Source organism: Melozone crissalis, unplaced genomic scaffold (genome assembly GCF_028551555.1).
Source record: "Melozone crissalis strain CALT ecotype California unplaced genomic scaffold, PUWL_Pcris_2 ptg000106l_1, whole genome shotgun sequence".
Taxonomy (NCBI): Eukaryota; Metazoa; Chordata; class Aves; order Passeriformes; family Passerellidae; genus Melozone; species Melozone crissalis.
Window position 1 is genome coordinate 2,042,345 of NW_026535883.1, and position 14,872 is coordinate 2,057,216.

The 14,872-nt window shown below is 42.5% G+C and overlaps 1 protein-coding gene across 1 annotated transcript in view; it reads left to right on the forward strand.

The window, feature by feature from the left end:
- The window catches only part of PKHD1 (PKHD1 ciliary IPT domain containing fibrocystin/polyductin), a 238,112-nt gene that overhangs the window by 13,286 nt on the left and 209,954 nt on the right, over positions 1-14,872 (forward strand). Inside the window, exons 11-24 of the mRNA XM_054291748.1 lie at positions 618-719; positions 2,048-2,143; positions 3,208-3,343; positions 4,188-4,302; positions 5,131-5,406; positions 5,869-5,955; positions 6,598-6,691; positions 7,143-7,285; positions 7,951-8,081; positions 8,857-9,041; positions 9,546-9,684; positions 11,775-11,929; positions 12,545-12,729; positions 13,709-13,831. Coding sequence (XP_054147723.1) covers positions 618-719; positions 2,048-2,143; positions 3,208-3,343; positions 4,188-4,302; positions 5,131-5,406; positions 5,869-5,955; positions 6,598-6,691; positions 7,143-7,285; positions 7,951-8,081; positions 8,857-9,041; positions 9,546-9,684; positions 11,775-11,929; positions 12,545-12,729; positions 13,709-13,831 — 1,967 coding nt within the window. The remainder of the gene's footprint in view (positions 1-617; positions 720-2,047; positions 2,144-3,207; positions 3,344-4,187; positions 4,303-5,130; positions 5,407-5,868; positions 5,956-6,597; positions 6,692-7,142; positions 7,286-7,950; positions 8,082-8,856; positions 9,042-9,545; positions 9,685-11,774; positions 11,930-12,544; positions 12,730-13,708; positions 13,832-14,872) is intronic.

Below are 14,872 nucleotides of genomic sequence, written 5' to 3' on the forward strand. Positions count from 1 at the left end.
AGACAATAGAGACAAAGAGTTACGGACGTCCAGGTATCTTTTTCTGGGCAGCACGAGCCTGAAAAAGGACCCACATTAACAAAGGATTAACCCTTAAAAACAACAGCCTGTTGCATATTCATACACTTCATACATGATGCATAAATTCCATTCAAACAGAGGATTCTGTCTGGTCAGTGTCAGCTTCTTCCTCTGAATCCTAACAGCACCTTCGAGGTGGGAAGAAGTTCATTTCTTCTGATAATGGAGCAATGAATTCTCTTTCTCTGAAAGATTCAGGTGTCCTATGGCTGCTATCTTACTGCAAGTCCTTTCTTTACAAAAAGTATCCTACGTATCATAGTTTCTATTTTAACATTTTTTATAACCTAAACCTATATTTACCACACTACTTAAGAGAATTAATACAGCATTACTTTCTAACACAACACACATAATATTCATTTGAATATTTGCGAAAAGCCAATCATAAAATACACATTTTTCACACTGGTTTCATTCACAGGAGCCTCCTCTGCCTGGAAGCAATGCAAGTGCACTTCAGGCTTTCCCAGAGATAGGGCTGGGATTAACCCCTACATGGTTTGTGCTCTGTTCCCTCTTTCCTTCCCCTGCAGAGATTTTCTCCGTGTTCCCAGCCAAAGGGAGCCTGGCAGGAGGCACTGAGCTCATTATCACTGGGGATTTCTTTGAGGAGCCCGTGCAGGTCACTGTTGCAGGTAAGAGCAGAGCAAATAATGTGAATTTTATTTTTTTAAAATACAGTTTGGCCCTGACTGCAAAACCCAAGAGGTGTTCAGGGATGCCAATGTGGGAATTGTAGGACTCACCTTGTCCTCATGCTTGTTTTGCATAGGAGGCATTTACAGAAGTGATACAAATAGCTAATAAGAACCTTTACCCTTAAAAAATTCATCTTTAAAACGATGCCCCATAAGTTAATACAGCCCATAAACACAGCTGTGAGAAAATCTCTGTTATAGGAAAATGAGAAAGAAGTTTATGATTGCATGTTTCCCTGGTCAGCTGCTATGTAAAAGAGAGACACAAGAAAACTATTTTCTTGTAGACAAGTCTTTGTAATATTAACAAGAGAGACTTCTCTCCCTATATGAACTGAAGAAAAACTATTTTAGAAGTAGTAAACTAACAAAAATTTTAGGGTTTTTTTTCTTTATATTGTCATTAAAAAAAATGAGGTTGAGGAGGAGAGGAGAAATATCCTAAAGGTTTTGTTTTAATTCTTATTACTTTTTCTTTTAGTTATTATTAATAAATTTCTTTTTGTACCCTTTTAAAGTTTTAAACCTACTTTACCTTTCTCCTGGTCCTACCTCACAACAGGAAATGAGTAAATACATCCTAATAAATACACTAGTAATTAACCAACACTAAAACCCACCACACTCATTAATACATCAACAACAAAAAAAAATAATCTCAAATTAGCAAACCAAAACCACTGCACACCTCCAGGAAGCTCCAGTTATTCTGACTGTGGGCATGAACTGTTCTGTTTGCTGGTAGTACCAGCCCAGGCTTGTGGCAAAATGTTGAATGCCTTTTAGGAAGAAGCTCAAGGTTCCTAAGGAATAAGGAATAGGGAGGGGAATTTAGGAATAAGGTGGATGGGAGGGGATTCTGCCTCTCTGCTCAGGTGAGACCCCACCCAGATTATCACATCCAGGGTCCTCAGCACAGGAAAATCATGGACCTGTTGGAATGAATCCAGAGGAGGGACACAAAAATGATCAGAGGGATACAACACCTCTGCTGTAAGGAAAGGCTGAGAGAGATGGGGCTGTTCAGACTGGAGAAAATAAGGCTCTAAGGACCTTGGAGCACTTTCCAATTCCTAAAGGAGCTTCAACAGAGCAGCCCGGTCTAGTGGAAGGTGTCCCTGCCCATAGAAAGGTACATGTAACTGCACATTTGTAAGGTCCCCTCCTACCCAAACCACCCCATGGCTCTGAGATGTGTTTGTGCTGCAGCTCAGCTGTGTCTCCAAGCCTCTCACAGCACTTTTCTCTCCTTTCCCTGCTGGCAGGTGTTCCCTGTGAAGTCAAGCACGTCTCTCCCCGGGAAATCAGATGTGCCACTGAGGCTGTTGGTGAGGGCAGGAGACTTGGAGCCCCCCAGCCAGGTGGGTTCCTGGAGCTCCAAATAAGCAAACACACACAGAAATGCAGGGCAGAAACCCTTTGGTGATGAATGCAATCAAGAAACAGGACTTTCAAAACACTGTCTGCTTCAACATGAATTTTGGGTGGTAGGGAAGGGGGCTACAAATAATCCAAGGGCTGGAGCATCTCTGCTATGAGGAAAGACTGAGAGAGAGCTGGGGTTATCCAGCCTGGTGAAAAGAAGGCTTCAGGGAGACCTGAGAGTCCCCTCCAGTGCCTAAAGGGGGCTTTCAGAAACATGGGAATAGACTTTTTTTAGTAACAGGACAGGGGGTGATGTTTTAAAATTAGAAGGGGTTCTATTTAAATTGTTTCTAAGGAAGGTATTTTTTTACAATGAGGTGAGGAAGGCCATGGCACAGTTTGCCCAGAAAGGTGGTGGATGTTCCATCCTTGGAAACATTCAAGGCCAGTTGGGGTGCAGCTCTGAGCAATGTGCTCTGGTTGGAGATGTCCCTGCTCATAGCAGAAGGTTGGCCTGGATAAACTCGAATGGTCCCTTCCAAACCATTCTGTGATCCTGTAGCCAGGAAAACCAAGGTGGAGAGCTCAGACAGGAGTTGGGGGAAGGAAGGTCAGACTGGTGTGCATGGCCGTGGAAAATGAGGGGGAAAAGGCATGGAAAATATTTAGAGGAAGGATGGCTGAACTGGAGTTACTTCAGAGGCTACTGGAGACACTCCTTGAGTGGATCACTCCTTGAGTAGGAGATTTTAATGCATACAATGAGGCTTAACTTTGACTGTGGGTCGTCTCAGTGCCTTTATCTGCAATAGCAGACGTGAGCAGGTTGGTTGTTGTCCTCTCTGCAGAGTTTTGTTATTTCTGTTGGAGGGTTTCAAGGTAAAACAAATTCCCCGTGGTGAGATCTGTGTTCTGCCTTAGACTGCAAACCACCCCACAAACAGAACCAATTTATTATTAAAATTTTCTCTCTGGCCTGCCTCCTACAGCACTGATTCCAGCGTGTGCTCTGGGATTTCTGCTGGCTGCTGCTGAGCATACTTTTGTTTTAACTTTCTAGGAAACAGAGGGCTTCTCTTTGAAGTCTGGGATGATGCCTCTGATCTGACAGAAACGGGTCCTGGATACAGATGGCAGTTTGTACCTAATGCCAGCTCCCCAGTAAGGTTTCTGTCTGGGGCAAAGGAGTCCTTCAGGTACTCAGTGATCTTAAAAAGAGAAGAAGCCATGGCAATCACCTTTAGCAGTGTAAGGTGGAGCAAAAACACCTGACAGCTCTTTATAGCACAGCCTCACTGCATAGCTCCTATAAATCAAAGCAAACCCTTTGCTCCAAGGTCCTTTTGAAGCTTAAAATATGCAGTGAACTGCTTTATTTTTTCCTCCTTTTGCCTTCCCTCAGTGTTTCTGCTCTACCTGACCTAGATATGCTGAAATACCACCAAAAAAATTTCCTCTGTAAGTAGAAGGAACTCCAGTTTGAGGCTGTTTTGGGCTGGAGCTCTGGCCCCATGTGGAGGGGCAGATTCTCAGCCGATGTTGGCAGCCAAGGTGGAGTTAATACAAATAAATAAATTCCTCAACTGTGTTGGTTCCCATTGCAACTTCTGATATGACCTTGAAAAACTGTGCAATGTGCATGAATTCTTACATTTTTTTACCACTTCTCTGTTTTTTTTGTTTGATTCAGAACATTCTGGTTTTGGCTTTTTCGGCATGTTCAGGCTTAAGATCTGGTTTGAGAAGAAATGCACAGAAGTAGCCACCAACAAAATCATACTTAGTTTCATGGAGCTGTTTTTTTCTTTCCTTTTTGAAACTTTTGTAAAGCATAATTGACATTTAATGTGAAATTGGGTCATTTTGAGGTTACCTCAGCTTTGAAATAGCAAGGTTTGTTTTGTTAAAATGGTTTAAAGATGTTTTCTTGTTACTCAGTGTACATGTGAAGGTGGTATGTGGGGATGATTAGTTGTTTTGTTGTTTTTTTTTTTTTTCTGTAACTCTTTTGTATATTATGGATGTTCTATTTTTGCTCAGCTCCAGACTCCGTGGGTTTTTTGTGGCTCCTCAGACCAACAATTACACCTTCTGGATTCAGGCAGATGATCAGGCATCTCTCTACTTAAGTTTGTCCCAAGATCCAAAGCAAAAGGTATTACTATTGGTAGAAAAAAAGGAGAGAAATAGAAATTAAAAATGAGGATGGAAAGGATTCTAATTAAGGTGACAACAAGTGGGAATTTCCCCAGTGTGGATTGGTTTATTGTCTTTTATGAAACTATTGCAGAGTCAAAGCTGTGTGATAATTTTTGATATTTTACATTGGCCCTGTCCATTATTTAGCTCATAAAAAAGAAATCACTCTTTCAACCAGAGTAACTGTTTGTCTTTTCCAGAAGATTTTTTTTTTTTTTTAGTTCAGCACATTTCTGTCTGAACTGAAGCCATCCATGAAAAGTTGTTTGGGAAACTGTTATCAGTGCTAGAACAAGCCAGAGGAATTATCTTCTTTAAGGTATTGAACCTTAAACCAAAATTTTTTGAGATTGTGGCTTTTCCCTGTATAATAGGAAGGAATTTTGTGAGCCATCAACCCATGGCTATCAGTTATAAACACAAACATGCTCTTTGTTTTTTTATTTTTGCAGCTGTGGCATTGGAGTAAATGTTATTTGGGAATGGAGAAATGTTACTAACTGGTTTAATGGCTTCAAACTGAAAGAGATTTGGTTTATGTTGGATATGAGGAAGAAATTCTTCCCTGTGAGTGTGAGGAGGCCCTGGCACAGGGTGCCCAGAGCAGCTGTGGCTGCCCCTGGATCCCTGGAAGTGTCCAAGGCCAGGCTGGACAGGGCTTGGAACAACCTGGGATGGTGGAAGGTGTCTCTGCCCATAGCAGGGGGTGGAATGAGATGGTTTTTGATGTTCCTTCCATCCCAAACCATTCTGTGATTGTGTGATTTGGTTGTTCTGTGCACAGGTGAGAATTGCCTCTCTCCCTGCTGGCAATTCAGAGTGGTCTGAGAACTGGGCGAAGAACTGGAGTGAACTTTGGCAGCCAAAATCCCAGAAATTTGAGCTGACTGCTGGCTCAAGGTACTACCTGGAAGCACTGCATCATGCCAAGACACCCAGCAAGGGGATGAGAGTTGGAGTCCAGATTCACAACACGTGGCTGGACCCCCATGTGGTGAACAGCTACTACACTGAGCGGCACGAAATTTGGGCTCGAGCCTTGCACCTCCCAGAACTGCAGGTCAGTGCTGCCTGCAGCTGCCTTGGTGGTGCCAGATGTGAAAAAAAATGTGAATTTCCACCTTGTTTTCAACCTCCTGAGACAGCTGATGAGAAGAGCATCGTGAGCTGAAGTTGTCTGGTTTTTACATACATGAGTGGGTTTGTAAGCACTCGGGAATGAGGGAAGTTTTTTCCTAAAGGTTAAACTGCTGAAGGACAGGAGCTTTAAGGACCATTTGCAGCTGCACAGGTCATGTATCCCTTGTTCTCCTGTTAGTGTAAGAACCCTGTTACTAGTAGGACAAGGGCAGGGATCCCTGACTCTTGGAAGGGATCCCGGGTTCACAGAGACTTTGCCTTTTAAGGCAAAGTGCTGGCTGTAAAATCCTGCTCAGTAGAAGATTCCAGGTTTGAAGTGTGTGTATCTCATGCAGTTTGCATCTGTTTTCATTTCTTGATTTGCTTCTCTTTTTTCTCCCAGACGTTGACTGTGTCTGGTACAGGTTATTTCAGTATCTCCTGGAACAACACACTGAAAATGATGCCCACAAATGCTACAGCTCAACAGGTAGGTATCATTAAACACAGACAAGGGTCCTCTGCTGGGAATTGGTGGAGCTCTGGTGCTTGATAGAAGTTAAGATTTGGCCCAGAAGCTGAGATAAAATTTATGTGATGTACAGGTGATTTTAAAATTTTTTTTTAGATTTTTTTTTCTTTACTGAGAATGTCTTAGTGTGGGATTTTTTTTTCTTGAGCATTGACTCCCAGGTTTATTCTAAGCTTATCACAACATCCAGATATCTTGGACTTTCATTGATCCAGATCCGTGGGCTTCTTCTCTAAGGCCAGATGGGTGTTGTATGGCTCTGGCTTCTTCAGCAGCCCTGAGGCTCTTGATGTCTTGATTGTAAATTTGTCAACATTAAACTGACCCTGAGTGATGTCTCCATGGCAGTCATTAGACTGAGGATGTCTCACACCCCTGAAAACTTTTATGCAAACATAAAAGTTTACACTCTGTTGAGATAAATTTTATTATATTATTATTTATCATTTTTATTCTTTCAGTATTTGGCTACCTGCTTGTTCAGAGCTGCTGTGCCACTGATCCCTGGCTGATGAAAAATGAAATGATGATGTGTGTTTTGAAGTCTCTGCTGAAAGGATTGTAACTGACTGCTTTCCATTTTCTTAATTTATTTTGAAGGTCCAAGCAGCAATAGAAGAACTCCTTTCAGTAGGATGTGAAACTGAGCCAACTTCTGCTAAAATCCTCTTTCACTGTGGCTTTGAGAAAGAAGGTAGAGAACTTCTGTAACAAATAAGCAGTATTTACTGTGAGGATGGATCTGCTTTTATGACATAAGTGTTCTTTAAACTTTTACTGGTAGGAAATTTACACTTTTAATGAGTATAAGTACATATTCATGTTTATCATCTATTTGTTGTGTGTATGCATTAAAAATGACATGATCAATATAATAATCATAGTGATAGGATATCTAGAGTTGGAAGAGAAGCACAAGAATCATCTAATCCAGCTCCTGGGTCTGTACAGGATAGCCCCAGGAATTTGTGCCTGAGAGTGTTGTACAAACACTTCTTGAACTCTGGCCGGAGAATTCTCAGAGTCGGGCTGTTTGACAATTTCTGGATACTCACTTGTTGTTTTTTCATGAATCTTGACTGCACTGGTGCCTTCTGAATCACTTTGAAACTTCTCATTTCCTTTTTTTTTTTTTTATTTGTCAGATATGGAGAACATCATCACCACAGGACACATTGTCAGTGGGACAGAGCCTTTCTGTGGGAGGTTCAGCATCCACAGACCAAGTCAGCTGATGGAAACTTCCCCATCAACATTGCCAAGATATGACCTTACTAAATACCCACATGTGAGTGGCTGCTCTTCATGAGCAGCTTGCACTGGACACTGAATGTTCAGAGCCTAATAAACAAGATAAAGTCTTCTGGTCAGCTTACAACTCCCCCAAATATATCAAGCGTTGTGTCTTAGCACAGGGCAGAGCACCTTTTATTTGGTTTGAGAGTGGTTTTGGATCTCTGAGACGTAAATACTGTTTAACACAGCTGGCTGTTAACTGTTCCTGGGGATACAACCCTCGCTGTGGGAAAGGAAGAAGTGGGATGGTGTTGGAGAAAGGTGGAAGGGATAAGGACAACCATTTTCTGACAAAAGGAAAAAATCCTTTATTGTTTGGTGGTCCATTGCTCACTTTTCTGCTCATCTTGTCCTACTTTTGAAATGAAATAAACCCAAAACTTCAGGGAAGCCCCAGGGGTCAGTTTGATGCCATGTTGTGGCACACCTGGGTGCCAAAACTGTCTTCTACCCCTTGTATTCCCTCTCCAGCTCTCTTGGAGCCCCTTTAGGCACTGGGAGAGGCTTTAAGGTCTCCCCACAATCTTTTCCTCTCCAGGCCAAACAACCCAGTGTTAAACCAGAATCGAAATAGAATATCTTCCTTTATCTTCCATGTATATTATATATAAATTACCTGTGTTTTGATTTGTGAAAATCCTTCCCCCATCTTTGCAGGTGTGTTTTGCACATAAAGGACGTATGAGCAACATCCTCCACCTCTCAGTGTCCTACACCAATGTCTCTTCATGTCCAGTGAGGAGAAACCTCACCTGCCAGTGGGACTTCAATGAAACTGACTCTAAAAGGTATCCAGACAATTACAGTTATCAGAGATTTCATTTTCCATAAGAAGGTGCAGTGGGAAAAATGAGGGAAGCTCTTATTTATATAGAACAATTTGTCAGTTGGAGTAGTATGACAAAATGCCTACAGAGGCATTGATGGAAGGTGTTTCCATGCTTTTTGGAGGATTCAATGAGTAAATTTCCATGTTTCTTGCTACATGCACTATCTCACCTCAGTGACACACAGGTGTACTAGAAGATTTTTGAGAACATAAATTCCCCAGTTTCTTTCCCAGTCAATCTTCTGCAATAAGGGAGGGAATTGCTTGTTGTTTTACTCTACCCTTTGAAAACTTTGAAAATTGGTGTACCCTTTGATTTTCTTTATTCACTTAAAATTCCATGAGTAGAAAACATTTGGTAGCAGATATAAAGCTTAGGGCAGGCAGACTTAAAAAAACCAGGAGTGTAAAAAAATGAAGAGAGCTGAGGGTTTGAATTTTGGATTGACCTCCATTGAGGTCACTGATGCTGTTGTGGTATTTTGCCAAAAATAAAGCAAATGTAGTCATTCCCATATCCCACTCTAGTGATTCAGAGGGGAAAATATAAGCAGAGATCTAAATCCTCATTTCTCACTCTGGGGAACCCAACAAGGACATGGTGAGTAATCACAAACCACTGAGGATGTGGCTTGTGCTAAATGCCAGTAGTAACAAAACCAGAGCCTGATATTACTTGGAATCTTCACAATCACCTCAAATTTGTTTATTGTCCCAACCTTGTTGTCTTCCAGCTGGACATTTACCTGCACCAACCTCTGGAAGAGCTGTGTGAATCTCTCTGTGCTTCTCCAGGACCTCCCAGCCAATTCCCCAGTATTTGTGCATCAGATAGACTTGCAGAGCCCTGTGCTGCAAAAAGAAACATCTGGATCATTTTATCTTGATGAGCTCATCATTGCTGACAGAGCTGTGATTGGTAAAGGCATCTCTTTTGTTTTTGGTTTTTTCCCCCCCCAGGATATTCTGTTAAATCTATAGTAATAAAGATGGATGAAGCTTTTTCAACAGGAAATTACACAACAGGAACAAAATTTTTTTTTTTGAACTTATATATATATATATAATTTTTTTTTTGGAGAAGGAATTGCTAAAATATCAATATTCTTGGTTTATTTGAAAATGTGGTTCTACAAATGGAACAGGCTGTGGTGAAATCACCATCCCTGGAAAGATTCAAAAATGTGTAGATGTGGCACTTGGAGACATGGGTTAGTGGTGGACTGGGCAGTGCTGCACAATACTTAAACTCTGTGAACTTAGAGGCCTTTTCCAACCTTAATGATTCTATTAAATATAAATTAAAACAAAAAACCACAAAACAAACCCAAGCAAATATTTCCAGCTATGAAATGACAATACCCTGGGCACAGCCCCCTCTGCTCTCCTTGCTCTAATGGATGTTTATGTTTTTTTCTTTCAGTTTCTCAGAGAGACCCCAAACCCCAGTGGCCAGAGGGGAGGATCATTGAAGCAGTGTCTGTGGTGGGGTCTCCTCCCACCTACAACGTGTCCTGGGAGGTGTCTGGCTGTGGTGCCACTCTGCCCCTTCTCTCTCCAAGGTAGGGACAGCAAACAGCTCATCTCAATTCCCTGTAGCTCCTCTTAGAGTTCCCCCAATGTACATGGAGCTGGGTTCAGCTGCTGGAAACAAGAGGGGCTGAAGAAATTTGAGATAACTTGGGGTGTCAGATATCTCTGGGTCACCAAAGTGTGGTGTGAGATTGGAAGGAAGCCCTTCTGGAACAGTGGATGAAGATCATCCAGAGGTGTCTCCAAAACACTGTGAATGACACCAGTAAGGTGCAACACCACTTTTAATGACACCACATTAGGCACTGGAAGTCCACTTTGGGTGTCCTTGTTTGCTGAGATGAGGTTTCTGTTCGTCCCAGCAATGACAGGATTTGGAGCCATGGGCTATAACCAGATCAGAGACTGTAACATTAAATGTTTGTACTGGCAGAAAATAAGTCCTGTAAAAGTTGGATTGTATCCAGCTGAGTCAAATCTAGTATCTTAACATAAACTACCAAGAGTAAGGGCAGGAATGAGACTACAGGGGGATGTTTGTGGTGGTTGAGATGAATAACTAGAGGTGTAACTTATAGGAAGAGGGAAAATTTTTACTCCTGTGTGGAGCCTGAAGACTGACACCGGAATGCTGCAAATAACACTGATGTCTGTATTTTTTGAATAAATTTAGAAAAAAATGGGGGAAAAAGCCATAAACATCACTATAGAGCTGAGGAAAATACCTAGAAGAGGAGGATTTAAGAAGCTCCGCCTGTTTAGCTAAAAGGATTAAGAGGCAGTTTAATCACAATACCTCTCACCAGGATACAAAAGGTGTTAGGCACAGGTGGACTTTTCCATCCCACTGAGGAAGTATCAGAGAAAAGCAGGAATCAGCACAAGCTTTAAAAATGGGTGAGCTGAGCATTGTCCTTGGACATTTTCAAAATAAACCTGGCTCTTTCTCTTCGCTGAACATGGGCTGTGATTTAATCCAATACAATTCCTACTCCTGTCAGAACAGGAATATTGGCTAAAATCTTGTACCACCTCTACAAAGGGCTCAGTGATCCTTTTGGTTTTGTTTGTGGAAATTTGCTCTGCAGAAGCCACTTGTTATCCAGACATTTAACACACGGTGGCATCGTTGTACCACAGAGAGGCAGCTTTTCCTTTGAAACACGAGAATTTTCGTGGCAAAGGAGAACAGCATTTTAACTTTTAGAAATGGACTTTTGTGAACTTGAATGACTCCAATACAGATGTGGTGTCTGGGGGCATGGTTTAATGAGGGACCTGGTAATGCTGGGTTAAGGATTGGGCTTAATCTTAGGGCTCTTTTCCAACCTAAATGATTGTACAATATGAAACCTCACTATAATTCAGGGCACTTGAGATTTTCATGGACTTGAGGAGATCACAGTGTGAAGAAGGAAATATTTTTTGCTTTGCTGTTGCAGGTGCTGTCCAGGCTGCACTGAGCTGGTTCTTTAGAAACACCAGTAGTGGTGTTTCTAAACACCATTGCTTTGCACCTGGTCCTTGATTGTGTATAAATTATTTCTTCTATCATAAATTTAAAAAGGTAATTTTCCATAATTTTCTGCTGTGTGCATTGCCTGCATAATTCACAGACCCACAGAATCACTGGCTGGAAAGAGACCTTCAAGATCATCGAGTCCAACCCAGCCCTAACACCTCAACTAAACCCTGGCACCCAGTGTCACATCCAGTCTTTGTTTAAACACATCCAGGGGTGGTGACTCCACCACCTCCCTGGGCAGGCCATTCCAGTACTTTATCACCCTCTCCTTAAAAAACGCTTTACTAATATCCAACCTATATTTCTCTTGGCACAGCTGACGACTGTGTCCTCTGGTTCTCTCAGTTGCTGCCTGGAGAAAGAGACCAACCCCATCTGAGTACAACCACCTTTCAGGGAGTTGTAAAAAGTGATAAGAAGTTAGAAGTTGGGAATATTCAGGGGTTTTTTTGGGGCTCTGGGCATCTTCCCCTTCAATCCTTCAGGAATGTTTTTCCCATGGGTGTCCCTGAGCTGTTGGTTGACTTGGGGGTGTCAGCAGTGAGGGGGCCTCCACTGCTGATGCCTTCCTGTGACTCCCTCTCTGTCCCACAGAGGTGCAGTGCTTGGGGAGGGCTCTAAGGAATATGGACACCTGAACGTGTCCACAGAGGATGTGAGAGTCAGCCTCACCATCCAGAGGCTGCAGAAGTCATCCCCACCTCTTGGAGGAACCTTCCGCATCTACTTGGCCAACACAGTGATACCAGGTAAGGGAAGATGCAGGTCAGGGCCTGGATTTCCTGAGCAGGAAGCCAAGGGAAGTATTAATTGCCAGAGTTTTGGCTGCCCCATGCCTGGGTGTGCTCAAGGCCAGGTTGGTTGTTCATAGAATCACAAAAGGTTGGAAGAGACCTTCAAGGTCATAGAGTCCAACCCATTCCCTGACACCTCAACTAAACCATGGCACTGAGTGTTAAATAGTGTGGATGATCTTCAGATTAGACATTAGGAAGAAATTTTTTATGATGAGGTTGGGAAAACAGTGTCAGGGATTGCCCAGAGAGGTGGTGGATGCCCCAACCCTGGAACCATTTGAGGTCAGGTTGGATGGGGCTTTGAGCAACCTGGTCTAGGGTTCATTGCTGGGATTAGATGACCTTTAAAGTCCTTTCCAGCCCAAATCCTTCTGTGATTCTATTCTATAATTCTATGTTTTTTTGGTATTTAGGATCCAATAAATATCACTTCACTCTTTTAGCAGCTGCAGAAGTTTGCACCATGATAGCCTTGCACTCATAATGAAACCCCTTCCTTTTCTAGGAGCAGGCAGATCTGCTCTCCTGGAAATGGAGATATCCACTGCTCCTTGATGTCTTTTGCAGGTGTTTCAGTGAACATCTCTGCCCACCAGCTCCGCAGGCTTTTGCAGGACAATGTGGACAATTTTACAGCTCCCTTCTTCAGCACCAGTGACTTCACCGTGACCAGAGACTCCAGCTCGTGCTATGAAAGTGTCTGGACACTGACTTGGGAAAAAACAGCTGGGGACTTGCCCAATGTTATCAGTGTACAGTAATTTCTTCTACTAATCCCCATTTTGATCCCCATTTGATGTCTTTGGTCTGGGCTGATTCTCTCTCACAAGGGTTGTTTTCATGAATACACCATGGAAATGTAGGCAATTTTCCTGTTTGGAACAGCACCTTAAACAAATTAAATGATTAAAAACCCCCCAGTTTTAGGAGAAGACATTATATGGAGTCTGTGATTCAAAACCAGGAGACTTGAGTGTAATTTTTGCACAGCAAAGGGGCTGGTATATGTAAATGAAGTCTTTCTTAATTATATCTACATTAATGTTTCAGTACAGTAACTGGAGCTCATCGCAGAGCTCCAGTTTGTGGAGCATTTATTTGTGGCATCATTTATTTGCCAAGAAGGTATTTTTCTGCAAACTGTTTGTCTGGTTTTGTATCTGTTTCTCATAAGTCTCAAGTGAAGGTTCACCTTACATTCTCCCATCCCAAGATTTGTCATGTTAGTTTTGCTTCAAGCAAAAGGGTCTTTTTGAGTAAGGACTCAGACTGAGATGCTTCCTGCCTCAAAAGGAAACACTATTTCTTTGGATATTCAGCTCCTAAAAGTGTGATGTCATTTTCAACAAATTCCAGTGCCCGAGATGTTGGTCTGGAGGGTGAAAAAAGTTTGAGCTGCATCTTCAACTCTTGTGCAGACCCTTGTTTCACCTAAAGTCATGTCTTTCAGAAGATCTTTCTATGCCTAAATCCAAGTTATATTATTGGGTATTAGAAGTTTGTTTACCACCCTGACTCCTGAACTTCTTTGTCATCTCTTTGACTGCAAGGTGAAGGTAGGAACAGGGAGGTGTTGTGAAACCTTGAGTAATGAACATTTAGAGGTGCAGATATGATTAATGGAAGAAGGGTGAGGAGTTTCCAGGAGTTATTGCTTGTAAAGATTCTGTTTTAATTTAACATCATAGGACAGAAAAGGATGAGAAACTTGAATTCCTTGATCTTTTCCAGGTCTCTGCTGAAAACCTCATTGGCCTGAAGCCAACGGTTTCTATTCGTGTGGTTTATGATGGGGGTGTGTTCATTGGACCAATATTTGGGGACATGCTTGCCACCCCCCATAACCAAACACAGGTGAGTTGATGTGCTTTCATACTTTTCACTGATTCAGCAGGGTTGTGTAGCTCCAGGAGTCTCACAGGTGTTTGGGTACCTTGTTCTGCCAATGAATCCTTTCAGGAATCTTTGCCATAAATTTCTCGTATTTCTCGGATATGCTTTGCCATAAATTTCTCATATTCTGCTGCCTGGTGTGTGGAGCAGAACTTTCCTCCAAGAGCTGTTGCAGGTAGGGAGAATGGAGATCATGGTGATGGAAGACAATATATTTTTTGGAAGCAAGGGATGAAAATCTCTGAACTCCCACTCTTGGTGGGTCCTGTGATGCTGGATACCAAATCAGGAATTAGAAAATTGACCTGCAACACTCTGTGACACTGATGGGCAAAGTAAATGAGTTGGTGGCTGGGATACTCATCTGTGAGTTAGGCAAATCCTGAACCTCTCTGGATCTCAATTCCCCAGGAGGGAAGAGAGAAATAGGAGAGCTTCAGGCTGAAGGAGGAATCATTATTCCATTCTGCTGGATGCACAAATGTGTTCCCAAGTCTGCTCTCAGATGTTGCGGAACATCTGGCTGCTGCTGGCTTTGTTTCCAGCAGACTCACAGGCACTGTGGGCATAAGAGGGTGATGCTGGATGTGCTCCAAGCCCAGCTGTGCAACATCTGGGGCCAGGCCATCCTGCCTTTTTCATGAGCCATGGGAATTGCTCTTCTTCAAGTGACTCAGCGACCTATGGCATCCTTTCTTTCTGTTCTGCACAAACCCTCAAATAGCCCAAGTGAAACAAGACCAGCAGCAACAAACAGATTTTCTGGTAGTTTTTGAAGCTTTATTCTGGGAGTGTAACAATGTCCCTCTAACTGTCGTGTCTCTGTCTAAGCAGACTACTTTGCAACTCTGTGCTCCTTGTATTTCTTTGGGACAGATGCTTTGCTTTTTGCAAGCACACCCTTAATACCTGGAGAAGGATAAAGAGGGGCTCTTTTATGCCCTATCCTTTGCCATTTGACTCTTCAAAAATATCAAGATCTCAGGAGGGATATTTCTTGAT